The sequence below is a fragment of the Salvelinus fontinalis genome, chromosome 16, assembly GCF_029448725.1.
Source record: "Salvelinus fontinalis isolate EN_2023a chromosome 16, ASM2944872v1, whole genome shotgun sequence".
NCBI classification, from domain to species: domain Eukaryota; kingdom Metazoa; phylum Chordata; class Actinopteri; order Salmoniformes; family Salmonidae; genus Salvelinus; species Salvelinus fontinalis.
In genome coordinates, this window is record NC_074680.1 from 17383532 (window position 1) to 17411222 (window position 27691).

Below are 27691 nucleotides of genomic sequence, written 5' to 3' on the forward strand. Positions count from 1 at the left end.
AGGATCTTCCCCATGAGCTCTGCTGGGCTGGGGATCTGCAGACCTGGCTTCATCTGCTCAGTCACACACACATGGGAGAAAACACACTTCAGGGAAGGAGGCCAGGCACACACGCACACACACTCAGGTGGCAACACACATACTTGTGCTCTGTTCAGGGAAGGTAAATATTGGTTAGCTTAACACATAAATCAGAGTAGAAGGCTACAGAGGCTCATAAGAGTCAACTGTAGTAGTCATGTGAAACAGGAAAAGGTGGTGAGGGTGAAGGTTCGGTCTTTAAATTCATTAAACTGAGGACATAGACCGTATATATACAGTACCAGTTAAACGTTTGGACACACCTACTCATTCAATGGTTTTTCTTTGTTTGTACTATTTTCTATATTGTAGAATAATAGTGAAAACATTAAAACTATGAAATAATACATATGTAATCAAGTAGTAACCAAAAAAGTATTAAACAAATCAAAATATATTTTATATTTGAGATTCTTCAAAGTAGCCAACCATTGCCTTGATGACAGGTTTGCACACTCTTGGCATTCTCTCAACCAGCTTCAAGAATTTGTCACCTGGAATGCATTTCAAATAACAGATGTGCCTTGTTAAAAGTCAATTTGTGGAATTTCTTTCCTTCTTAATGTCTTTGAGCCAATCAGTTGTGTTGTGACACTTAGGGGTGGTATACATAAGATAGCCCTATTTGGTAAAAGACCAAGTCCATATTATGGCAAGAACAGCTCAAATAATCAAAGAGAAACAACAGTCCATCATTACTTTAAGACATGAAGGTCAGTCAATACAGAAAATGTCAAGAACTTTGAATGTTTCTTCAAGTGCAGTCACAAAAACCATCAAGCGCTATGATGAAACTGTCTCTCATGAGGACCTCCACAGGAAAGGATGACCCAGAGTTACCTCTGCTGCAGAGGATAAGTTCATTAGAGTTACCAGCCTCAGAAGCTGAAGCCCAAATAAATGCTTCACAAAGTTCAAGTAACAGACACTTCTCAACATCAACTGTTCACAGGAGACTGCGTGAATCAGGCCTTCATGGTTAAATTGCAAAGAAGCCACTACTAAAGGACAACAATAAGAAGAGACTTTGGTTTCAACCACTTTGTCTTTGTGAGTGTAGGTGAACGGATGATCTCTGCATGTGTGCTTCCCACCGTGAAGCATGGAGGAGGTGTGATGGTGCTTTGCTGGTGACACTGTCAGTAATTTATTTAGAATTCAAGGCACACTTAACCAGCATGGCTACCACAGCATTCTGAAGCGATACGCCATCCCATCTGGTTTGCCCATAGTGGGGCTATCCTTTGTTTTTCAACAGGACAATGACCCAACACACCTCCAGGCTGTGTAAAGGCTAATTGACCAAGAAGGAGAGTGATGGACTGCTGCATCAGATGACCTGGCCTCCACAATCACCCGACCTCAACCCAATTGAGATGGTTTGGGATGAGTTGGACCGCAGAGTAAAGGAAAAGCAGCCAACAAGTGCTCAGCATATGTGGGAACTCCAACAAGACTGTTAGAAAAGCATTCCAGGTGAAGCTGGTTGAGAGAATGCCAATAGTGTGCAAAGCTATCATAAAGGCAAAGGGTGGCTACTTTGAAGAATCTCAATTATAAAATATATTTAGATTTGTTTAACACTTTCTTTCTTACTACATGATTCCATATGTGTTATTTATGTCTTCACTATTATTCTACAATGTAGAAAATAGTCAAAATAAATTAAAACCCTTGAATGAGTCCAAACTTTTTACTGGTACTATATATATATATATATATATATATATATATATATATATATATATATAGCATATATATTTTAGCTTATGGCTCCTGGTTTTCCCAAGCGGTCTCCCGTCCCAGTACTAAGCAGGCCCGACCCTGAAAAGGCGTGCTCAGCGTGGTATGCCCACAAGTGTATTTTTTACACCATTTTCTCCTCGCGTTAGGTCTCTTGGCTCTTCTCTGCAAGAGTTCGAGTCATGCATCCTCTGAAACATGGCCCGCCTGGCTGCCTACTTCTTATCACACTGCTCGTTTAACCCGGATGTCATACACACCAACGTGTCGGAGGAAACACTGCTCGATTGACGACTGGAGTCAGCTTGCAGGCGCCCAGTCCTGTCAAAAAGTAGTCGCTAGAGCACGATGAGCCAAGGAAAGCCCCACCGGCCAAACTCCCTTACCCGGAACAGCGCTGGGCCAATTGTGCGCTGTCCTATAGGGCTCCCGGATCGAACGCCAGACTATAGTGACACCATGGAAAGTTAGGGACACTATGTTTAACAGATAAAAAGTAATATGGCTTGTCTATGAATGGATATGACTGAGACAAATGGACTTGTCAGTTCCTAATAGACAGTCCCACTCACAGGGTACTTGTCCAAAGGATCCGTTAGCAGCATATCTCCAAATATGGTCTTACAGTAGTTAGCCATTTTCTCCTGCTGCTTCACCCTGGAAAAAAATAATACAACTTCAATGATAATCAATTATTGTCTACATGCAGGTTACAGGCTCAATCATATGATATAAATAGTCACATGATATTAAGAACCACAAAAAATGTTTGTGATGGTAGGGGCACTGCTTTTTTGGTGTGGAGAACGCTAAACTTGCATGTTTTTAATTTAAAAAGAGGAGTGAAATGCATTGTCTTACGAGTCCACATGGTTCTCAAAGGAGAGGATGACGGGGTACTGTGACGTCTTGAAGGCGCTTTCCGCGATGGCCTCAATCACATCCTGTCACACAGACAAACAGACAGACCAATCTGGACTCTATGTAGACACACAGCATGACTGGCAGTATCAACACCACCCTATCAGACCCAGCTAAACGAGCTGGAGGCAGGCCAAACATCATCAAGGCTGGAGGAAATCCGTGTTTGACAGTAAACAATGCTGAGGCGTTTGGTTTGGTCTGTGTGCCAGTTAGAGCGGAGCTCTGGATGCCCTTAAATGGCAGTGTTGAGTGAGGGGCCCAGGGGACGTATGGTGTGGTGTGCTAAGGCTGCCGTGCTGCACACGGGCTCCAGTGCCCAGGCCCAACATGACACTCTGTGCTGTGTCTCTATTGACACCTGCTGGCAGAGCCACAAAGGAAGCTGTCACTGTGAGACGTAAAGCAGGGGCCGCTTCCTGGGGCACTGTTACTGTAGGTGCTTTGGTCTGGACTACCGTTGCGTAACAGTAACAGTCAGGGCCCGGCATTAGTGACACTATCTCTGTTGTCTGTGAGTCTTAATGAATCAGGGCTGTGTTAATGGGGACTGCAACAGTGGTCACAATGGGTCAATGGTGTACATTTAGTAAGATGCTTTGTCTTTGGTTGGCACGCACCATATTGGATCAGTAGGACTGTTCTCTAGCATTGAGTTGAGGCTAAGGCTAGAATCCCCCAAAAAGAGGTTGTATATTCCTTTGAAAATGTATGAATATTTGGTTTACAGTATTGCACTGTCCAGCACTGAGAGATGAGGGCTGACTGACACCTGACCTTGAACAGAATCTCAGTTGTCATGGTGAAGCCGTGGGTGATGATAGGCTCCTCATCCGGTGGTTTTCCCTTCCAGCAATCCAGCTCCAGGCAGCGGCAGCCGGCCAGCAGACACTGGCGGTACATCTCTGGAGACGACACGCCAGAAAACTGACCAGCTGTGGAGGAATCACAACATTTTTGGGGGTCATTTTACACTTTAGACCACTCAAAAACACATTAAAACCTCAGTCTATAAGATTTCCAGTCATTTCAATTAATGAAATAACCAGAAAGGATTGTCAATGATTATTCAGCCATTGTCTTTCTATTGCTTCTACTACTAGCTCTGGGCTCACATTTTCTGATAAGAAAAATAGAAATTTCCATTTGCATTGCTCTGAGTAGACTTTGATACAACCTTGTGTACCATAGCTTTGTTGAAATGTGTGAGAGTTTAAAGACTGTTCTCATCTCACCCGTCAGGTATGTGTTATGGGAGGACTTGATGAGGTAGTGGGGCAACGGTTGGCTCATGTCCTGACACTTGGCCAGCTTGTCCAGTATGACCACAGATGTCTCAGGCCCCATCAAGTAGAACAGCAGACCTTCCGGAGAAATCTGACCTGTAGAATAAGATACCTGTATATTATAACAGTGTTACACATCTCTCTTCTATAAAACACTGGATTTAGAATACAGTAACGATTGGGAATACAGTGTAATCAATGATGAAGATTGGCTAATACAGTAGTAATGTGATGATTTAGGCTTCTATGTTAGTTCTTCTGTCCTGACCTTTAGTAATCAAACTGTATCTATGTGTCTCTTACCTCTGTTGGAGTTGGAGGAGCAGGGCTCGTACTTCTCGATTAGGGCCTTCACCTGGTCAGGTCTGAACCGGGGGAATAGCTCCTCATTGAGGCGGGAGTCACGCTGCTTTTCGTTGATGAACTTGGCCAGGCTCTCCTTGGTCATGTAGGGCTTAGCCTTGGCAGAGCTGGAGGGACAATCAGCCGTGATAATCACATCAACAGCATCTTACATCAGCCAGGGCCCAGACAAACCCTGAGCCAGGGAACTAATGCATGAGCTGGACACTCGACCGTCCAACCATTGAGGAGAACATGATGACAATTACACCTGGCATCACCTCATGCCTGTATTCTCCAATTGGTAGGTATGAATGTTACTTACTAGGATGTGAAGATCTCATAGATCTCAGGCCGGGGACAAAGACTCATCAGGAAGAGCTTGAAAGCAGCTTCAGTGAAGACGTCCGGCTTCATAGTGTCACCCTGAGAGAACACACAACAGCCTGTCACATTATGACACTTTACTGAAAATAATTCATTATACACCTTTAAAAAGGACTACGATAAGTACTTGGACTACATGGGTGCAGACCCCAGAAATGTGACTGTTGAAAAACACAGGGGTTTCTCTCTGACCTTTCCTTTGGGGAGGTGTGCTGAAGCTAGAGCTCCCTCCACCCTCTTCTTATCAGCTGGAAACATCTTGTAAATACTGAGGATGGAAATAAAGACAACAAATGAGAGGCTTGAATGTAGTTTAAATTGACTGAATCTGTTCAACTGTTGTACACTGGTAGAAAAAAAGGGTTCCAAAAGGGTTCTTCAGCTGTCCCCATAGGAGAACACTTTTTGGTTCCAGGTAGAACCCTCCATGTAGAACCCTCCTATGGGGACAGCCAAAGAATAGCACCTTATTTTCTAAGAGTGTAGGTGTAAAACCAATTCTACATGACATTGTCTGTTACTCACTTTTTGACAGGGATCTTGCCATCCTTATTGGTCTGAAGGGAGATGCGGACATACCTAGAATGGAGAGGTTAATCAAAAAAAAAAAGGCATCTAATTCACAGGCTAACAACATAGAGAGACCGGACCATATCCACTCACATTTTCTCCATGAAGACTTGTCTGCATGCGTTGTTCCTCGATGGGTTGTAAGCAATGGACAGGATATCAGCAGCCCAGTTCTACAACATCACACAATAGCTGCATGAAATAGCTGTCTGGATTTACTACTTGTCCTGATAATATTGTTTTATTTGTGACCACTAGGGGGCATGGAACTAATCTGTGCTTCCGGAAGAGAGAGTCACGCAATGTTGACTGTCTATCAATTGTTATTTTCATTAGAGTTTATTAAAACCGGATATTGTAGTCGTAAACTCAAAAAGAGGGCAAGGACAGAGGCTGCTTTGTGGTGGAAATTAATGCTTATATGTTAGTGGTTGACCTGAGGATAGAGCTGCAGAGCCAGTATGGAATCAGGCAACGAATATCACTTAAACAAATGTTGGTGGTAAGGTGATGCTGATAGGTATGTAAACATCGAGAGTAAATTTACCTATCTCATTATGTTTAATACACTGCTCAAAAAAATAAAGGGAACACTTAAACAACACAATGTAACTCCAAGTCAATCACACTTCTGTGAAATCAAACTGTCCACTTAGGAAGCAACACTGATTGACAATAAATTTCACATGCTGTTGTGCAAATGGAATAGACAAAAGGTGGAAATTATAGGCAATTAGCAAGACACCCCCCAAAACAGGAGTGATTCTGCAGGTGGTGACCACAGACCACTTCTCAGTTCCTATGCTTCCTGGCTGATGTTTTGGTCACTTTTGAATGCTGGCGGTGCTCTCACTCTAGTGGTAGCATGAGACGGAGTCTACAACCCACACAAGTGGCTCAGGTAGTGCAGTTCATCCAGGATGGCACATCAATGCGAACTGTGGCAAAAAGGTTTGCTGTGTCTGTCAGCGTAGTGTCCAGAGCATGCAGGCGCTACCAGGAGACAGGCCAGTACATCAGGAGACGTGGAGGAGGCCGTAGGAGGGCAACAACCCAGCAGCAGGACCGCTACCTCTGCCTTTGTGCAAGGAGGTGCACTGCCAGCGCCCTGCAAAATGACCTCCAGCAGGCCACAAATGTGCATGTGTCAGCATATGGTCTCACAAGGGGTCTGAGGATCTCATCTCGGTACCTAATGGCAGTCAGGCTACCTCTGGCGAGCACATGGAGGGCTGTGCGGCCCCACAAAGAAATGCCACCCCACACCATGACTGACCCATCGCCAAACCGGTCATGCTGGAGGATGTTGCAGGCAGCAGAACGTTCTCCACGGCGTCTCCAGACTCTGTCACGTCTGTCACATGTGCTCAGTGTGAACCTGCTTTCATCTGTGAAGAGCACAGGGCGCCAGTGGCGAATTTGCCAATCTTGGTGTTCTCTGGCAAATTCCAAACATCCTGCACGGTGTTGGGCTGTAAGCACAACCCCCGCTTGTGGACGTCGGGCCCTCATACCACCCTCATGGAGTCTGTTTCTGACCGTTTGAGCAGACACATGCACATTTGTGGCCTGCTGGAGGTCATTTTGCAGGGCGCTGGCAGTGCACCTCCTTGCACAAAGGCGGAGGTAGCGGTCCTGCTGCTGGGTTGTTGCCCTCCTACGGCCTCCTCCACGTCTCCTGATGTACTGGCCTGTCTCCTGGTAGCGCCTGCATGCTCTGGACACTACGCTGACAGACACAGCAAACCTTTTTGCCACAGTTCGCATTGATGTGCCATCCTGGATGAACTGCACTACCTGAGCCACTTGTATGGGTTGTAGACTCCGTCTCATGCTACCACTAGAGTGAGAGCACCGCCAGCATTCAAAAGTGACCAAAACATCAGCCAGGAAGCATAGGAACTGAGAAGTGGTCTGTGGTCACCACCTGCTGAATCACTCCTGTTTTGGGGGGTGTCTTGCTAATTACCTATAATTTCCACCTTTTGTCTATTCCATTTGCACAACAGCATGTGACATTTATTGTCAATCAGTGTTGCTTCCTAAGTGGACAGTTTGATTTCACAGAAGTGTGATTGACTTGGAGTTACATTGTGTTGTTTAAGTGTTCCCTTTATTTTTTTGAGCAGTGTATATATATATATATATATATATATTATTGACACTTAATCATTTGAAGTTATGTTACATGCAGTACGGGCAGTATAAGCTCTGGTTATATCATGTTGCTGTAAAGAAGATGGAACGATGTAAGGATTATTAGTGTGTATTACCTGTGTCACTTTCTCCTTGTAAGCAAAGAAGTTGTGGTAAGTCAAATTCACCATGTCAGGGCCTGTGACAACAGTCAGGGTTTTGACTAGATGGTCGCTGTTTGGAAAATCCAGGTTGAACACATTCCTGACTTTAGGGTGCTGTTGATGAGAACGGACAGACATTTGTAAAACCTAAATTCCAGTGACCACAAGTAATTGTTCCTATGTACCTATGTTATCGCAATGTCTGTTTGGAGAGAGGGAAATGAGGCTGCTGCAGCCTGGTGTCTGTTTTCCATACACAGGACGCCTGGGAGCTCAAGCCTGACCAGGCAAATCAGTGCATGCAAACTCCAGACCAGAGCTGAGAAACATGAGAGCAGCAGCTCAGCAGAGGAACTGGGGAGTTATTATGTCCTCAACTACTACAGTACAAACAGATCAATGATGCTACATGCTACTTTGTTTTGATACAGTATCCATGGCAACTGCTCTCCTTGACGACAACACATAAGACAGACTGCATCGATAGATGGCACACCAGCTATGGGGATGATGTTGTTTATCCCCCAGGGAATAGCTGTGATCTCCCCCAGTAGTAGGGAGTAATGGCTGCATACTGAAACTCTCTATGGAGACAGCTCAGTGTGGGAGAAAGCAGTGGGAGAAATTCAAACTGTCAAACTCAATCATCTCTCTAAGGCTTGATCTGCAGCACAGAAATCACACAGCTGGGCTCTCGCATTGGCTGCAATCACATCACTAACACTGTGTGTGTGTGTGTGTCTGGGTGTGTGTGTGTGTCTGGGTGTGTGTGTGTCTGGGTGTGTGTGTGTGTGTGTGTGTGTCTGGGTGTGTGTGTGTGTGTGTCTGGGTGTGTGTGTGTGTGTCTGGGTGTGTGTGTGTGTGTCTGGGTGTGTGTGTGTCTGGGTGTGTGTGTGTCTGGGTGTGTGTGTGTCTGGGTGTGTGTGTGTCTGGGTGTGTGTGTGTCTGGGTGTGTGTGTGCACTGGCATTGTGTTTAGTGCTGATTTTGCAATGCAAATTCCACCTCAATTATACAACACACTTCCAAATGCATGCAGAGGTTTTTACAGACAAACAGATAGAGAATGGTTGTATTGAGTGGATCACGCAGCAGTGAAATCATTATAGCTCTTACATAATGGTACTTACTTTAGGAAGTTTTGCATATTTTCCTGATCTGGTATCTCTGATGTTTGCAACATCCAGGAACTCTGTCTCCTAGGAATGGGGAATTTTAAAATTAAAACCCACTGAGTGGGATCCCTCAGACTAGCCTCAATTTGTCGGGGAATGTTGACTCCAATGTTTCCCACAGTTGTGTCAAGTTGGTTGGATGTCCTTTAGGTGGTGGACCATTCTTGATACACACAGGAAACTGTTTGTTTAACACTGCTGAGCGTTAAAAACCCAGCAGCGTTGCAGTTCTTGACACAAACCGGTGCACCTCGCACCTACTACCATACCCCGTTCAAAGGCTCTTAAATCTTTTGTCTCGCCCATTCACCCTCTGAATGGCACACATACACACTCCATGTCTCAATTCTCTCAAAGCTTAAAAATCCTCCACTACATCTACACTAAGTGGATTTAACAAGTGACATCAATAAGGGATCATAGCTTTCACCTGGATTCACCTGGTCAGTCTGTCATTAAAAGAGCAGCTGTTCTTAATTTTTTGTACACTCAGTGTAAAGTAGAACCCACTGCATACTGAGAAAACAAATTATATCTTTCTGACTATGATAAAACAATTATTATGTTATGATTGCATCAAGAGATAGGCTTCACCCATATTAAACTGTAATATGCTTTTCTATTACTTGCATGAATACTCTGTATGGAAGCTCCCACACTGTAAGCACACGTGTGTATTTAAGCCTCATTGGGTATCAGAATGTACTGCAGACCAGAAGGTGCCGAGAGAGAGGAGAGAGAGAGGGAAAGAAAGACAGAGCAAAAGAGAGAGAGCACTATAGTAAAGAGAAAGAGAGAAGAGAAGCCCAATGAACATTGTTCTGAATTCATCTTTGCAGCGCAGCAGGCTGGTAAAACCCACATCAGCTTCAATCAATACAGTCCACAAGGCTGCTGGGACTGTGAGGCGCAATGCAACGCTCTAAACCATTCCTCAGCTAAATCTAATTCACTGTTAACATACAGTACATTGTGGTTACAGCGGTTGAGGCTCTAAGTCATCCCACAGCCTGACGGACCCCATTCTAGAGCTGTGGAGCCTGAGGCAGCCAGAACACATTTCATATGGTCTGGATTTAACACATAAGGATCTAAACTGCTCAACTAAGCAACCAGGCAGATTATATAAGGTGGCAATATTTACTCACTATAACCCAATTATTTGGCAGTAATTATCTCATTGTGCAATGTCACTTGTGTTACCTTACCTTGCTTTGGTTAGTCCAGTAGAGGTAGTAGCCCTTAGGGTCCATCTTCATGGTGACAGGCACAGTCTTGGTTGACTCCTGATTGAGGAGAAATACATTTTGAGTTATTGCAAACCTTATCACAGAACTTATACTTGGCCCAGCTAGTTTTGTGACAGAGCTATAGCTCAGGGTCTTGAGAACAACCAACTTGTATTATTTATAGAGGCAACACTGTAAATTGTAATGGATGTTTTACATCAATGGAGTCTTTGTAAATGTAATGTATTTTGGAGAGATCTTTCTATGATTCTCATTCAAAGTGAACTAATTAACTTGTTTTCAATAGAAGATTATCTCCAGGAATTTACTGCACTTTCAAGAGTAGCCAACTCACCTCTGACCATTTGGTAAACCTGTCTCCTTTGACCAAGTAGAGTTTGACCTCTGGTGGCTCCAGAGTATATCGTCTCTTGTCCATTGTGTTGGTCCCTCTATTGTTTCCTCTCCTGTTGTGTGACTGGTGGAGGTGACCGACCCCTCTACACCATGGAGCTGAACAGTGACTGATCAACCCTACCTGTACTCTCACTGTGCCCTTGGAGAGATGTACTGTAGCTACAGTCAGACACAGGTAGGGATGACAAGGGAGGAGGCACCCCAACAAATATGCATTGCAAATGAGCCCAGCAATAAAAATGACATTATTTGACTTGGTGAAAGGGTTGTCAGAAAATCTAACTTAAATAGTGTGAGACTGAATGCACAAAATGTTTGATGATGATATGAATTAGTATTCTGTTTACAAATCTAATTTATTTTGATCACCCCTTGCCACTGGCAAATAATGACTGAACTTCCATGGACCTGAGCTTTAATTTAGTCTGTTAATGTTTTTCCTCTTCTCCAGACACATATTTTACAACCCAATCACAGCATGCTGCTGGACAGAACAATCAGTTCCCAAATGTAGACTGCATACTGTACAATATCGAGAGACATTTGCCAGGATGGTTGTTCTATCTGATGGATTACTGATCTAATGGTATATTGATTTTAATTTGCTTTTAATAATGTGGTGTAGAGAAATGAAATGTACTGTATCATGTTAGATGGCCAGAGGTGGCAGAGAGGGCACTGATTAATGCTGATTCATTGCTTCTGACTGTTCCCTGTAATTTGTATGATATGCAAATATCCACTTGAGAGCAATACTTTAGGAAAATTGCATAGGGATAGGAGGACCCAAGTTACATAAGGACAGGAGTGTTTGTGGTAGGCCTAGTAATAATGTCTTACTTACATTAGATCAAATATAACATTATATTAGATCAAATACCACATCATTCACACTTTTCAAGGGGAAACTTGATGTATGGCAATATTTCCAAGGCAGCAATAAAAGCATACAGTATGTACAACATACAGTATCCAGCATTTACACTGTAGAGTTTCTAAGTCAAAAGTACCTGTATGTGATTCATGACCCAAGCCCAGCTCAGTTACCCCCTACCATTGTGTCGCTGAGTCATCATAATGCTTTGGCAAATGTACATTATAGCAGGGGCATTGGTAGACGCCATGTAATTAATCTAATGTATGTCCCTCTAACTGCCTTGAATGCCTCTGCTGATCCTACAGCTATTGTATGCAGCAATCATGTGCCTATGAACCAGATTTATGCTGTGAGCACTGAGGAGGTGTGCTCTAGTAGGAAGACCACTGGATGCAGCTCACCCTGCACTAGCATAAAAGACATGAGAATATCTACTTCTGCTAAGCTTCCCAGTAAAGCAATGAAATCAAGCAAGCATCCCAGAAAAGTGCTCAAAATAGCCCACGTCAACATATGTAGCTTCACAAAGAAGGTTCATGCAATTAACAACTTGCCAGTAACAAAGGACATTTATATTCTGACTATCTCTGAAACTCACTTAGACAATACATTTGATGATACAGTGGTAGAAATACAAGGTTATAACATTGACAGAAAATACACAAATGCTAGTGGTGGAGGTGTTGCTGTTTATATTCAGAACCACATTCCTGTAAAGATTACAGAGGATCTCATGTTAAATACCGTTGAAGTAATATGGCTACAGGTTCATCTGCCTCACCTAAACACCCGTTCTTGTGGGAAGCTGCTACAGACCACCAAGTGTTAACAGTCAGTATCTGGATAACATGTGTGAAATGCTTGATAACATATGTGATATCAACAGAGAGGTATATTTTCTGGGTGATTTAAATATTGACTGGCTTTCATCAAGCTGCCATCTCAAGAAAAAGATTCAAACTGTAACCAGTGCCTGCAACCTGATTCAGGTTATCAGTCAACCTACCAGGGTATTTACAAACAGCACAGGAATGAAATCATCAACATGTATTGATCACATCTTTACTAATGCTGCAGAAATTTGCTTGAAAGCAGTATCCTGATCCATCAGATGTAGTGATCACGATATAGTAGCCATATCTAGGAAAACCACAGTTCCAAAGGCTTAGGCCCCTAATATGTGTTTAAGAGGTCATACAAAACGTTTTGTACTGATTCCTATGTTGAAGATGTAACGAATATCTGTGGTGTGTAATGAGGCGCAACCAGACACTGCACTTGACACATTTATGAAATTAGTTATGCCAGTTACTAACAAGCATGCATCCATTAAGAAAATTACTGAAAACTGTTAAATCCCTGTGGATTGATGAGGAATTGAAAAATTGTCACGAATCCCGCCGAAGATGGTGCCTCTTCCTGTTCGGGCGGCACTCGGCGGTCGTCGTCACCGGCCTACTAGCTGCCATCGATTCTCTTCTTTCTGTTTCTGTTAGTTTGGGCTGATTGGGTGCACCTGTTTTGAGTTTAGTTTGGTGGGTAGGCTATTTAAGGGCAGTAGGCCCGCTGGCTTTTGTGCGGGCTTGTTTCTCTGTTATTTGGTGTTGGATTGTTATGTGGATTTTATATTTTTCCGGACAGTTTAGTCCTGTGTGTTTGGACTGGTATTTTCATGCGCCCGTGTGTTTTGAGCATGATCATTTTCCCTGTCCACTGGAAATAAATCTGCGTTCTTGAATACCTGCTCTCTGCGCTTGACTCCTCCACCCAGTACTCCTAGCAGCTCTGACAGAAGCCCACACCACCTATGGAGTCAGCAGAAGCAGCGACCACCCCTCTCCCAACTATGGAGGAGCGCGTCCATCATCATACAGCTGTCCTCCATCAAATCGGGTCAGCGATGGACCAGATGATGGAGAGGATGGAGCGATGGGAGAGGAGTGGTCTCCAAACGCCCCCTTCAGCTCCCCTGCAGACGACACAACCCACTCCTCCAGTGTCATCGGCTGGGTCCAGCACATTGCGTCTCACCCCCCCTGAGGGAGTACGATGGAGCAGCGGCTGGATGCCAGGGATTTCTGCTCCAGCTTGAGCTATACCTGGCTACCGTGCGTCCGACTCCCTCGGGTGAGGAAAGTGTAAGCCTCCTTGTCTCCTGTTTGTCGGGTAGGGACCTGGACTGGGCCAACGCAGTCTGGAACAGCCCAGACTCGGCTCGGGACCACTACCCGGAGTTCACCCACCGGTTTCGAGCGGTGTTCGACCACCCACCGGAGGGCCGAGCGGCGGGTGAGCGTCTGTTCCACCTCAGACAGGAGACGAGGAGAGCCCAGGAGTTCGCTTTAGAGTTCCGGACCTTGGCTGCTGGTGCGGGGTGGAATGACAGGGCCTTAATAGACCATTACCGTTGCAGCCTCCGGGAGGACGTCCACCAGGAGCTAGCTTGTCGGGACACCACACTCTCCCTCGATGAACTGATAGACATGTCGATCCGACTAGATAACCTGCTAGCTGCCCGCGGGCGTTCAGAGGGGGTCTTGTCAATTCCACCTCCCAGCCCTCCCGCTCCAACTCCGTTGGACCTACTTGCACCTACTGTGGCCGGAGAGGACACACTTCGGACCGGTGCTGGAGGAGTCCATCTGGGAGTCGGGATGGCAGGCGGAATACTCCTCGGCCACCTCAGGTGAGTAGGCACAAGACTCACCCAGAGCTCCCTGTCGGTCACATGTTTTTGGTTATTTTTTTCCCTGCGTTTTTCCCCTCTCTTCAGCATAAGGCGCTAGTCGACTCAGGCGCAGCTGGGAGTTTTATGGATCGCGGACTCGCCCGTAGGTTGGGTATTCCGTTGGTGCAGATAGACCCTCCTTTCCCTGTGCACTCCTTAGATAGCCGACCACTAGGGTCAGGGCTGGTCAGGGAGGCCACGATTCCGCTGGACATGGTAACACAGGGGGATCATAGGGAGCAGATCAGTTTTTACCTTATTGATTCACCTGGGTTTCCAGTGGTGTTGGGGGTTCCCTGGCTAGCCATTCACAATCCCCTCATTTCCTGGAGACAGGGAGCTCTTCAGGGGTGGTCAGATGAGTGTTCAGGTAGGTGTGGGAGAGTTTCCATCGGTGCCACGTCGGTGGAGAGTCCAGACCAGGTTTCCACTGTGCGCATTCCCCCAGAATATGACGATTTTGCTATCGCTTTTAGTAAGAAAAAAGCGACCAAATTACCACCTCATCGACCGTGGGATTGCGTGATAAACCTCCAGGAGAACGCTGCACTTCCCAGGAGTCACGTGTACCCATTGTCACAGGAGGAGACGTTGGCTATGGAGACATATGTCACGGAAGCTCTGGGACAAGGGTTCATACGGCCCTCCATGTCACCCGCCTCCTCGAGTTTCTTTTTTGTGAGAAAAAAGGAGGGAGGACTGCGTCCGTGCATTGATTATCGAGGTCTAAATTCAATCACAGTGGGATTTAGTTATCCACTACCTCTCATCGCTACGGCGATGGAATCATTCCACGGAGCGCGTTTTTTCACAAAACTGGACCTCAGGAGCGCGTATAATCTGGTGTGTATTCGGGGAGGAGACGAGTGGAAAACAGCGTTTAGTACCACATCAGGCCACTATGAGTACCTCGTCATGCCGTATGGGTTGAAGAATGCTCCAGCCGTCTTCCAATCCTTTGTAGATGAGATTCTCAGGGACTTGCAGGGGCAGGGTGTGGTAGTATATATTGATGACATCTTGATCTATTCTGCCACACGCGCCGCGCATGTCTCCCTGGTGCGCAGGGTGCTTGGGCGACTGCTGGAGCATGACCTATACGTCAAGGCTGAGAAATGTGTATTCTCCAAACCAGCCGTTTCCTTCCTGGGTTTCCACCTCGGGGGTGGTGATGGAGTGTGACCGTGTTAACGCCGTGCGTAATTGGCCGACTCCGACCACGGTAAAGGAGGTGCAGCGGTTTTTAGGGTTTGCCAATTACTACCGGAGGTTTATCCGGGGTTTTGGCCAAGTGGCGGCGCCCATTACCTCACTGCTGAAGGGGGGGCCGGTGCGTCTACGGTGGTCGGCCGAGGCAGATGGAGCCTTCAACCAGTTGAAGGCAAGGTTTACTGAGGCTCCCGTGTTGGCGCATCCGGAACCTTCGTTAGCGTTCATAGTGGAGGTGGATGCGCCCGAGGCTGGTGTTGGAGCCGTGCTATCACAGCGCTCGGGCACGCCACCGAAGCTCCGTCCCTGTGCTTTCTTTTCTAAGAAGCTGGGTCCGGCGGAGCGGAACTATGATGTGGGGGACCGGGAGTTACTAGCTATGGTAAAAGCCCTGAAGGTGTGGAGACACTGGCTTGAGGGGGCTAAATACCCTTTCCTCATCTGGACTGACCACCGCAATCTGGAGTATATCCGAGCGGCGAAGAGACTGAATCCGCGTCAAGCTAGGTGGGCCATGTTCTTTACACGCTTTAGATTTACGATCTCTTATCGACCAGGTTCCCTCAACACTAGGGCCGACGCGCTGTCTCGTCTCTATGACACGGATGACCGGCCCATCGATCCGACTCCCATCCTTCCAGCCTCTTGTCTGGTGGCCCCGGTGGTATGGGAGGTGGATGCGGACATCGAGCGGGCGTTGAGGGTAAAACCTGCGCCGTCCCAGAGTCCGACTGGCCTTAGGTACGTACCGCTTGGTGTCCATGATCGATTGATTCGGTGGGCTCACACACTACCTTCTTCGGGTCATCCGGGGATTGAGAGGACAGTGCGGGGTCTTAGGGGGAAATACTGGTGGCCCACCTTGGCTAAGGACGTGAGACTCTATGTCTCCTCCTGCTCGGTATGCGCACAGAGTAAGGCTCCTAGGCACCTGCCGAGAGGGAAGTTACAATCCCTCCCGGTTCCACAACGGCCATGGTCTCATCTATCGGTAGATTTTCTGACTGATCTTCCCCCGTCTCAGGGGAACACTACCGTTCTGGTCGTTGTGGATCGGTTTTCTAAGTCCTGTCGTCTCCTTCCATTGCCTGGTCTCCCTACGGCCCTACAGACTGCGGAGGCCCTATTTACCCACGTTTTCCGGCACTAAGGGGTGCCGGAGGATATCGTATCTGATCGAGGTCCCCAGTTCACGTCCCGGGTGTGGAGGGCGTTTATGGAGCGTCTGGGGGTCTCGGTCAGCCTTACCTCTGGGTATCACCCCGAAAGTAATGGGCAGGTGGAAAGAGTGAACCAGGAAGTGGGTAGGTTTCTGAGGTCGTATTGCCAGGACCGGCCAGGAGAATGGGCGAGGTACGTCCCGTGGGCAGAGTTGGCCCAGAACTCACTCCGCCACTCCTCAACTAACATGTTGCCATTTGAATGCGTACTGGGGTACCAGCCGGTCCTGGCTCCGTGGCATCAGAGCCAGACCGAAGCTCCTGTGGTGGAGGAGTGGGTACAGCGCTCTAGGGAGACCTGGCGGGCAGTCCAGGACTCTCTCAGGCAGGCCAGTGAACGGCAGAAGAAGAGCGCTGACCGCCACCGCAGTGAGGCCCCTGTGTTCGCACCAGGGGACAGGGTCTGGCTCTCGACCCGAAACCTGCCCCTCCGCCTGCCTTGCCGGAAGCTGGGTCTGCAGTGTGTGGGGCCATTTAAAGTACTGAGGAGGACAAACGGGGTGTGTTATAGACTGCAACTCCCTTCTTACTATCGCATTAACCCCTCGTTTCATGTGTCTCTCCTCAGGCCGGTGGTAGCTGGTCCCCTTCAGGAAGGTGAGGTACCGGAGGTCCCTCCGCCCCCTCTGGACATCGAGGGGTCCCCGGCGTACACAGTACGAGCTATTCTGGACTCGAGACGCCGGGTGAGGGGCCTGCAGTACCTCATTGACTGGGAGGGGTACGGTCCGGAGGAGAGGTGCTGGGTACCGGGGAGAGACATTTTAGATCCTTCCCTCTTGGTTGATTTCCACCGTCGCCACCCGGATTGTCCTGCGCCTCGCCCTCCGGGTCGTCCTCGAGGCCGGGGTCGGCGCGCTGCGGGAGCCGCGCGTCAGAGGGGGGGTACTGTCACGAATCCCGCTGAAGATGGTGCCTCTTCCTGTTCGGGCGGCGCTCGGCGGTCGTCGTCACCGGCCTACTAGTTGCCATCGATTCTCTTCTTTTTGTTTCTGTTAGTTTGGGCTGATTGGGTGCATCTGTTTTGAGTTTAGTTTTGTGGGTAGGCTATTTAAGGGCAGTAAGCCCGCTGGCTTTTGTGCGGGCTTGTTTCTCTGTTATTTGGTGTTGGATTGTTATGTGGATTTTATATTTTTCCGGACAGTTTAGTCCTGTGTGTTTGGACTGGTATTTTCATGCGCCCGTGTGTTTTGGGCATGATCATTTTCCCTGTCCACTGGAAATAAATCCGCGTTCTTGAATACCTGCTCTCTGCGCTTGACTCCTCCTCCCAGTACTCCTAGCAGCTCTGAATAAAAAATGGTATGGTTGAGAGGGATGAGGCAAATGGAATGGCAAATAAGTCTGGCTGCACAACCGATTGGCAAACATACTGCAAATTGAGAAATTATGTGACTAAACTGAATAAAAAGAAGAAGAAACAATACTATGAAACAAAGATAAATGAAATAAAGAATGATAGTAAAAAGCTTTGAAGCACCTTAAATTACATTTTGGGAAAAAGGCCAACTCTGCTCCATCATTCATTGAATCAGATGGCTCATTCATTACAAAACCCACTGATATTGCCAACTACTTTAATGATTTTTTCGTTGGCAAATTAGCAATCTTAGGCATAACATGCCAGCAACAAATGCTGACACTACACATCCAAGTATATCTGACCAAATTTTGAAAGACAAGAATTGTACTTTTGAATTCCATAAAGTGAGTGTGGTAGAGGTGAAAAAAGTATTGTTGTCTATCAACAATGACAAGCCACAGGGGTCTGACAATTTGGATGGAAAATTACCGAGGATAATAGCAGACGATATTGCCACTCCTATTTGCCATATCTTAAATGTAAGCCTACTAGAAAGTGTGTGCCCTCAGGCCTGGAGGGAATCAAGTGTCATTCCACTATCTAGGAATATTAAAGCCCTCTTTACTGGCTCAAATAGCCAACCAATCAGCCTGTTACCAACCTTTAGTAAAGTTTTGGGAATAAATGTGTTTGACCAGATACAATGCTATTTTACAGTAAACAAATTGACAACAGACTTTCAGCACGTTTATAGGGATGGACATTCAACAAGCACAGCACTTACACAAATGACTGAGGATTGACTTAGAGAAATTGATGATAAAAAGGTTGTGGAGGCTGTTTTTTTAGACTTAAGTGGTGCTTTTGACATTATCGATCATAGTCTGCTGCTGGAAAAACGTGTTGTGTGTTACGGCTTTACACCTCCTGCTATATTACAGGTACAGAGTTACCTGTCTAACAGAACACAGAGGGTGTTCTTTAATGGAAGCCTCTCCAACATAATCAGGAATTCCCCAGGGTAGCTGTTCCTTACTTTTTTCCATCTTTACTAATAACATGCCACTGGCTTTGAGTAAAGTCAGTGTGTCTATGCATGCGGATGACTCAACACTATTTGTTTATTTTTTAAAAACCTTTATTTAACTAGGCAAGTCAGATAAGAACAAATTCTTATTTACAGTGGATTAACTGCCTTGTTCAGGGGCAGAACAACAGATTTTTACCTTGTCAGCTCGGGGATTCGATCTAGCAACCTTTCGGTTACTGGTCCAACGCTCTAACCACTAAGCTACCTGCTGCCCTCTAGGTTACAGGCCGCCCCTATACACATCAGCTACTACAGCGACTGAAACAAAGAGCTGCCGTTAGTTTCAGAATGGGTGTCGAGGAATAAGTCAGTCCTAAATATTACCCAAAAAAACTAAAAGCATTGTGATTGGGACAAATCATTCACTAAACTCTAAACCTCAACTAAATGTTGTAATAAATAATGTGGAAATTGAGCAAGTTGAGGTGACTAAACTGCTTGGAGTAACCCTGGATTGTAAACTGTCATGGTCAAAACATATTGATACAACAGTAGGTAAGATGGGGAGAAGTCTGTCCATAATGAAGCGCTGCTTTACCTTCTTAACAGCACTATCAACAAGGCAGGTCCTACAGCCTATAGTTTTGTTGCACCTGGACTACTGTTCAGTCGTGTGGTCAGGTGCCACAGAGGGACTTAGGAAAATTGCAATTTGCTCAGAAGAGGGCAGCACGGCTGGCCCTTGGATGCACACAGAGAGTAAACATTAATAATATGCATGTCAATCTCTCCTGGCTCAAAGTTGAGGAGAGATTGACTTCATCACTACTTTACATTTACATTTTAGTCATTTAGCAGACGCTCTTATCCAGAGCGACTTACAGTAGAGTGCATACATTTTATTACATACATTTTATTACATTTTTTACATACTGAGACAAGGATATCCCTACCGGCCAAACCCTCCCTAACCCGGACGACGCTATGCCAATTGTGCGTCGCCCCACGGACCTCCCGGTTGCGGCCGGCTGCGACAGAGCCTGGGCGCGAACCCAGAGACTCTGGTGGCGCAGCTAGCACTGCGATGCAGCGCCCTAGACTACTGCGCCACCCAGGTGGTATTACTTATTTGTGAGAGGTAAAGACATGTTGAAAGCACCGAGCTGTCTGTTTAAATGACTAGCACACAGCTCAGACACTCATGCATACCCCACAAGACATGCCATCAGAGGTCTCTTAACAGTCCCCAAGTCCAGAACAGAATATGGGAGGCGCACAGTACTACGTAGAGCCATGACTGACCATAACCTGTTGTTGAAAAAACATATGTGTTATAGCTTTTCAGAGCTAGCAATCAAATAAAACCAATATAACTCAAAGGGTTTTCTTTAATGGAAGCTTCTCTAATGTCAAACATGTAAAGTGTGGAGTACCGCAGGGCAGCTCTCTAGGCCCTCTACTCTTTTCTATTTTTACCAATGACCTGCCACTGGCATTAAACAAAGTATGTGTGTCCATGTATGCTAATAATTAAATCATATACGCATCAACATCCACAGCTAATGATGTCACTGAAATCCTTAACAAAGAGTTGCAGTCTGTTTTGGAATGGTTGGCCAGTAATAAACAGGTCCAGAACATTGTATTTGGTACAAATCATTCCTTAAGTTCTAGACCTCAGCTGAATTACCTTAGATTATAAACTGTAATGGCCAAAACATATAGATTCAATGGTAGTAAAGATGGGGAGAGGTCTGTCTGTAATAAAGAGATGCTCTGCTTTTTTGACACCACACTCCAGAAAGCAAGTTCTGCAGGCTCAAGTTTAGTCTAATATTTATTATTGTCCAGTCGTGTGGTCCAGTGCTGCAAGGAAAGACCTAGTTAAGATGCAGCTGACCCAGAACAGAGTGGCACATTTTGGCTAAGAGTTGAGGAGAGACTGACTGCATCACTTCAGGCATCACTTCAGGCCGGGCTGCTGGGTAATAAAGCCCCACAAATCACCCTAACCACAAACAGGTGTCAATAATCAACAAAAGGGAGGGGGAGGAAAAGTCAGTAGCAGCTAGTAGGCCGGTGACGACGACCGCCGAGCACCACCCGAACAGGAAGGGGAGCCACCTTGGGTGGGAGTCGTTACACTCCTCATCTAAATCTAGCAGGCAAATAAGTCAGTCAAGCCCCCAGTCACCTGCCCAGCTAGCAATGAGGAATCGGCCCAGAAGCGGCCTCTTCCGGGGGGCTGGAACTGATTGAATCGGGACAGAATCGGGTTTCGGACTCGGCCCGGAATCAAAATGAATGACTTCCCAGAATCGGCCTGATGCAAATGTAAATAAATGTATACACAATTACCCGGTTTAGTCCGCTACAAGACCATGGTGCTTGCCTACAGAGCTGTGAGGGGAACGGCACCTCCGTACTTTCAGGCTCTGATCAGGCCCTACACCCAAACAAGGGCACTGCGTTCATCCACCTCTGGCCTGCTCGCCTCCCTACCTCTGAGGAAGTACAGTTCCCGCTCAGCACAGTCAAAACTGTTCGCTGCTCTGGCACCCCAATGGTGGAACAAACTCCCTCACGACGCCAGGACAGCGGAGTCAATCACCACCTTCCGGAGACACCTGAAACCCCACCTCTTTAAGGAATACCTAGGATAGGATAAGTAATCCTTCTGACCCCCGCCGCTCTGGATAAGTCGCTCTGGATAAGAGCGTCTGCTAAATGACTTAAATGTAAATGTTAATCATTTTAAATATTACTATAATACATTTTATGCATACAAATTATACGCATCCACCAAAAAAAAATGTTATGTCGGAGGAAACACTGTACACCTGGTGACCGTGTCAGCGTGCATTCGCCTGGCCCGCTGCGCCACTCGGGAGGCTCCATTCACAAAGTCTTTAATGCTTATCAATTGCCTTGCACAAAGTATCAAAATACTAAAATACAACTTAAACAGGACACTTAAAGAATGTCATTGAAATGTTACATGTATTTTTTGATCACAGAAACAATGAGAAAATATGGAAAAATAAATTATGAAATGTTATTTATATAAAGCAGCCTGTGTAATCTTCTATCAGAGAGTTGCCCCGAGCCCCATGTAATACATTTGGGCCAGATAACTCACACCGGAATCGGCCCGAGCTCAATACCCGCATCCTAGCCATAAGTAATACTGCCGACTCAGGCCACATGACGTCGGTCAAGTCTGACTCTCAGCCCGAGTGCCCCGAATCTCAGCCGGAATCGGCCCAGATCCACTGTGCTAGCTGGGTGAGAACGTGTGTAATGTGTTACCTGACCATACGCTGGGCACAGATGAACTAGAGCCTAGAAGAGCAGTGGTATTCACAGTCAGGGTCGCGACCCATAGTGGGGTTGCAGGGGAACTGCAGTGGGGTAGCCCCCAAAAAATAGCAATACAAATAATTATTAAATTACCAGTAGAGATTATTGTATGGGACAATATACAACGTTTTTGATAAAGATCATTTGACAAATAAAAATGTATTGAGTAAATGTATATATTGGTTTCTTTTCATTTTGGTTATTTGTTCATGTAAAAATCAAAATGTTACGATTTTATGGTTGTGTCATTAGATTTGGGGAAGGGTGGGGTCAGCAAGAAATTATTGGTGAAAAAATGGGGTCGCCAGAAATTCTGGAGGACAAAATGGGGTCCTCGCTGAAAAAGTTTGAATACCACTGGCTATCCCATATGAACACGCGCACGCAATGATTTGATGGGCTCCCAGAGGTCTGAGATGAACCTACATTCTTACACTTAAGACATTATTTAGAAATGGCACTCAGAAGATATGTGAACCTGTTTGTTAATCTAAGAACATATACAGTAGGTATGAGTCAAATAATCCCAGATGATCCCATGAGCTGCCATGATTCGCAGACGCTAACATATTTGTTTAAACAGCTGACCTTTCAAGCTATTGACTCAATCCGTAAATCAATTATGTTTAAATAAAAGGTTTGTATTTAATTCACATATGCTATATGAAATATTTTTCACGCAATGTCCGACTGCTCTGCCAATTTAGGACCAATTGTTGCCATATGCACTTGTAGGACTATCGCGTAATTATCAGCTACTGGCCACTGTCCAAGGTGCTGAAATCATAATGGGTTGAAATCATGCGCGCCATGGCAGCAAGCGTTGGGACTGCTAAATGTGTCAATTTCAGCCTTCAGTAGTGGTCTCTAGATCATCACAAACTATAAATTCCTAGTCACCAGTTCCACGTTGATGTGGATATGCAATATGTAAACATAGGCTACTCGCTCTGGACAGTTACACCATGCGCATAAATATATGTATTTACTCAAGTAGTTTTGTCATGAGCTGCGCGTTTGGTGACGTTTCATTAGTTAATCCAGCCCGCTGCATAGCTGCTGGCTCTTTAAGAACCTTCACCCCCCCACCCCCCCACACCCTTAAGTATTTTTAGCTGAGCCATTCACTTCGTTTGTTGTAGGCAACCGTACAGACAGTTGTGTAGGCCTACCGTATGGTCTCACTTAATCGTTTTAATAAATTACATCGAATCCTTTACTGCTGATTCGCTATATTGCTGATTCCTTAGGAAATATTGTTGGAATAAACATTGGTTGTCTGGGATTCTGCTGGCGGATGCTGAAAATCACAAGAGCCACTGAGCTGCTTGCCTCATCCGTGATGTCCATGATGAAACGCAATGCTGCACTGGGTTTCTGAGACAAACCGCAGTGCCTTCTAGGATGAAATGAATGAACCCAAAATATATTTAGAAGTAAAATAGACAGTCAAAGAGCGCGGACGGTCCACAGTAAGGCTGTGGCTCTACGTCTTCTCTCGACCGGATAGGTTCCTGTGTTCTCTTGTATTGTGGATAACAAGAAACCTTCAAGACGGACGGGGTGGTAGAGCATCGAGGGAAAAATCGGGGCAATATGAGAGAGCGGGACTTTATGCCCAACATGGAGAGGGGCAAACCTGCCACCTATACGGGGGACAAAAAGGCTAAGATGGCTGCGAAGACGAACAAAAAGTGGGTGAGACTAGCCACTGTCTTCGCATATGTATTGTCTGTGTCCTTAGCAGCCATCATTCTAGCCATTTACTACAGCTTGATATGGAAGCCAACGAGCGCATCCTCTCCAGCGGGAAAGCCGGTGGTGCCGGAGGAGGTCACAGCCTCCGCTAACATCTCAACAAACAGCTCCACAAGCATCAACGTCTTAGACACTAACTCTACACAGACAGAGCTTTTATCTGTCAATGACACCAGGTTAAGCGCAAAGCCTCAGACCAAGGCATTTAACTGGGAGGGCAGAAGCAAGAGCCCGGCCATCATCTCCGACGGTGTTTTATCAGAAAGTGCTCACTCGCAACCGAAACGGCTCTACGAGTCTACTCAAAGCCACACAGCCGCACAAACTGCGGATAGACCGAACACTGTGGGGAGAGACAGTCAAGCGTCTCAGCTCACTGGGGACAATCGGGGTTCGTTGCGCACTGGAGCACACAACACCATGCATGATGAGAGAGGGGAGAAGGATGCGGACCGACCAGCTACTGGCAGTGCGGATCAAGCAGCTGCAGATGCTGCTCCTTAAACCTCAAAGGCTCAGCTGCGCACCTCCGCCACGAGCCAACAGTGATTGCACAAATGAGACTGGCCAGGCCTTTAAACAGGGATCTAACCAGTGTTTGACAGACTTATGCTGCGGTCGGATATAATAGCCTACAGACAGGCGTCTTCGTGGAACAGATGTCGAAGAACAGAGGATGCTGCGAGAATTGCACAGGCTTCATGCACGTATTTTATTGATATGTTATATACCAATAATCTGAATGAGTATGACTGACAATTATAGACAAACTGCTTCAAAGGAATGTTGTTTTTCCCTAAAACACTATGCGTTTTCTGTTAGGCTACTTTAGGCTATGCATTAATTGATGTAGGCCTACGTCATCTTTCCTTTGGACATCTCCACCAAGGTCATTTATTTATATCCATATTATGGACAAGGACATGACATACGCCTGTATTTAAAGCTAGAATCCTTAATTGAAACAATAACAAAGCGGCATCCCACTTCTGTTTTGGTAAAACGCTAAGGGATGGGCCTGAAGAAATGTAACCACTCTCAAAGTTATAGACAGAGGTATGGGTGCAGGGACTGGCCATTCATTATATAAAAAATCTAGTTTAACCATGTTTTGAGGCTATACAGTGTTTGTTACTATTTACATTGTTTACAAACATTGGGGTAAAACAAGCTTATATGTTGGGTTCTGGTGAGGTACGTCAGTTGAACTAAGCTCCTGAGGCATTTAGAAGTTCAATTTTTCGAGAATCAATGGGTATATATCCTTAATAAGTCAAACAATTTAGCACTTAAGGATTCTAGCTTTAACTGGTACAGGAGATACGCCCGTGGTTTGCAGGATATGTAAATTACGCATAAACTATGGGCCTCCAATTCTATTCAATAGCATAGCCATTTATTATTGCCATTGATTGGCCGAGCTATTGAACAACAGGAATGCATTTACAAAGCATTGTGTCCTCTATATTTCATTTCACGGATACATCTGGATTCCTGGTATATAGGAACCTGTATTATTGAGTTAAGCTCAGGTATATGTGCATATAACCATGTAAATGTATTGTGTATTTGGTCATGTATATAGGGCAGATAGTGTACATCCTTTGGCCTTGATCTAACTTCTAGTCTAATTAGATACTTTTTATTAAGACTATGTCACTTAGGTCTAAATCACAAGGAAAATAAACGTCCTATAAAATGTTTCTTCGATTAGATTTTGTTTTTACATGCAAAGCAGATGCAAAGCAACTTAATAATAACCCCTTTAATATTAAACATTATTTTATTTTGAGTGAGCTGAAATCGTACATGGAAAAAAATATCAAGTGTTGATGTTTTGGAGTTTGATAGAAGCTGTTTTAAAACCGCCTAGTCTAATTATCCTCTGGTAAAATATGATACATATCAGATTATTAGGTATATTATATCTCTATCCAGTCAAAGGGATTATTGTTGACATAGTTCACTCTTTATCAGCTAACCAGTTGAAGAAAGAACCAGTAATATTCCGGCCAATTATTAGTCCGACAGCTCAAAGCACAGTCAGTTTACTGTCAATGTCTTCATGTGAGCCTAGCACTTCATTAAATCTGAGTTTTACAGCAGGCAAGCCACAGTTTGTGAACAGAGGTAAAAAAAATAAAAATGGCCCATTGTTTATCAGTCTGCCACATCTTATAGTCAGATCTCTCTCTCTCTCTCTCATTCCTGCTTCTGACTCACTTCTGGTGAACTCTGGAAAGGGAAGACAACAAGCCTGTATGTATGCATCTACTTGAACTGAACACATTGAACAGCATGTGAGGGAGGTGTATCGATTGAGCGCTCGGTAGTTACGGTGCAGAAAGGAAGAAGGAATGCATTACACAATACTGGTCGGTACTATTTCCAGATAACGCTCTTTGAAAGGCTTCTTTTTTTCACTGAGTGGTAGAGAGGTTTTGTTGCTGGTGGCGAGCATCACAGTGAAATGTAAGCCTCGGTTGAGTAGTGCTGCACTGCAACCCTGTCATGACGACACCTATTGTAAAAGAGCAGGCAGTATCAGGGTACTTTGAACAGAATTGTGCACAGAACACACTGGATATCACTACAGTAGTTTCCCTATAGGCCCTGCAACATGTCTGTGACAAGGACGGGGAGGGACTAGTTACCTTTTGACCTCCCAGTCACCCGGGAGAATGTTTACAGGATGGAGTACTCCGTAGGAGATGGCGGTTGCTGCAACAGAGATCCTATTAAATTGCAAATTCTTTGGTTGCTGCTCTTTCATCACTGCTCTGTTTTTCCTGACCATGTGACCTGGCACTAGTCATCACCACACCTCTCGAAATAAAACACACCTGAGTCAGAGAATCTAGCAGAATATAAAAGCTGTCCTGTTGTCCTCTTTTTTAAGGTATGTGTTTAAAAAAATAAAGTTTTTCTCAATCTCACAGCTGCAGCACGATTCGATGTTACAGTATATTGAGCTCAAGCACAGCTACCACTACCGGGGCAATGCAATGCAGAGCAGGCAACATCTTGGGTCACAGGGTGTTGAGAGTTACCATTGGTCATTAGACTACACAGCTTAATGCCAGCTATAGAGGATTAATTACTGTTGATACTGATGACAGTGTTTGTTATCAGAGCAATAGCACAGCCTAACTTTGGATCTCGCAGAACTTCTTCTGTTCATCATACTCAGCATGTACTGCAGTGACACCAAGCATTATTTCAATGTGCCAAAATGCCACCCAGGAGAAACCTTTAAAACAAAGGCATTTTAGAACCTCATTGTCTGAACAAGACACTATCACAATACTTGTGAATAATTCATGAGGGTTTGCAACACAGGAGAGCAATATAAAGTAAGATCATAATAGGCTCTTCAATTAACGTCAGGGAAGAATTATAGGCCCGTACATTATTGCTCAAACTATAGATAGACCCATGGTGTAGCAGTCACTCTACCGTAAGATCACATATGGTGCAGTGCAAGAGGTTTATACAGTGTCCCAAACCATGCTGGGATTTATTTGACCCTGAGACAAATAGATACTGTGTAAAATGTAAGTTCAAGTTCAGGGCCATTTTACTATGAAGGTGTGCATGATTTCACCATGACAACATGGGGCACAGGTGCCGAATCATGACATAATGCAATAAGCAGATGGTGACCTAAATGCTGTTTTCTCTCCCTATGCTTTGCAGAACCAGGCTGTCTATTGAACATCTCAAACGACACCTGCCAAGACCCTATGCTGCTTTTTC

At 45.4% G+C, this 27691-nt stretch overlaps 2 protein-coding genes across 2 annotated transcripts in view; one reads left to right on the forward strand and one right to left on the reverse strand.

The window, feature by feature from the left end:
* plcb2 (phospholipase C, beta 2) overlaps window positions 1-11244 on the reverse strand; it is a 29131-nt gene extending 17887 nt beyond the window's left edge. The window contains exons 1-14 of the mRNA XM_055864563.1: window positions 10389-11244; window positions 10013-10090; window positions 8760-8828; window positions 7604-7744; window positions 5424-5503; window positions 5286-5339; window positions 4953-5028; window positions 4699-4799; window positions 4335-4501; window positions 3981-4127; window positions 3523-3680; window positions 2686-2768; window positions 2397-2481; window positions 1-53 (exon numbers count right to left, since the gene is read on the reverse strand). The exon at window positions 1-53 is cut by the window's left edge and continues 149 nt beyond it. Coding sequence (XP_055720538.1) covers window positions 1-53; window positions 2397-2481; window positions 2686-2768; window positions 3523-3680; window positions 3981-4127; window positions 4335-4501; window positions 4699-4799; window positions 4953-5028; window positions 5286-5339; window positions 5424-5503; window positions 7604-7744; window positions 8760-8828; window positions 10013-10090; window positions 10389-10472 — 1376 coding nt within the window. The 5' untranslated portion in view covers window positions 10473-11244. The remainder of the gene's footprint in view (window positions 54-2396; window positions 2482-2685; window positions 2769-3522; window positions 3681-3980; window positions 4128-4334; window positions 4502-4698; window positions 4800-4952; window positions 5029-5285; window positions 5340-5423; window positions 5504-7603; window positions 7745-8759; window positions 8829-10012; window positions 10091-10388) is intronic.
* A 12038-nt stretch (window positions 11245-23282) lies between these two features.
* LOC129812737 (uncharacterized) lies at window positions 23283-25638 on the forward strand. The gene has a single exon (XM_055864567.1). The coding sequence runs from the start codon at window positions 23774-23776 to the stop codon at window positions 24437-24439; it is 666 nt and encodes a 221-aa protein (XP_055720542.1). The 5' UTR covers window positions 23283-23773; the 3' UTR covers window positions 24440-25638.
* The last annotated feature ends 2053 nt before the right edge of the window (window positions 25639-27691 follow it).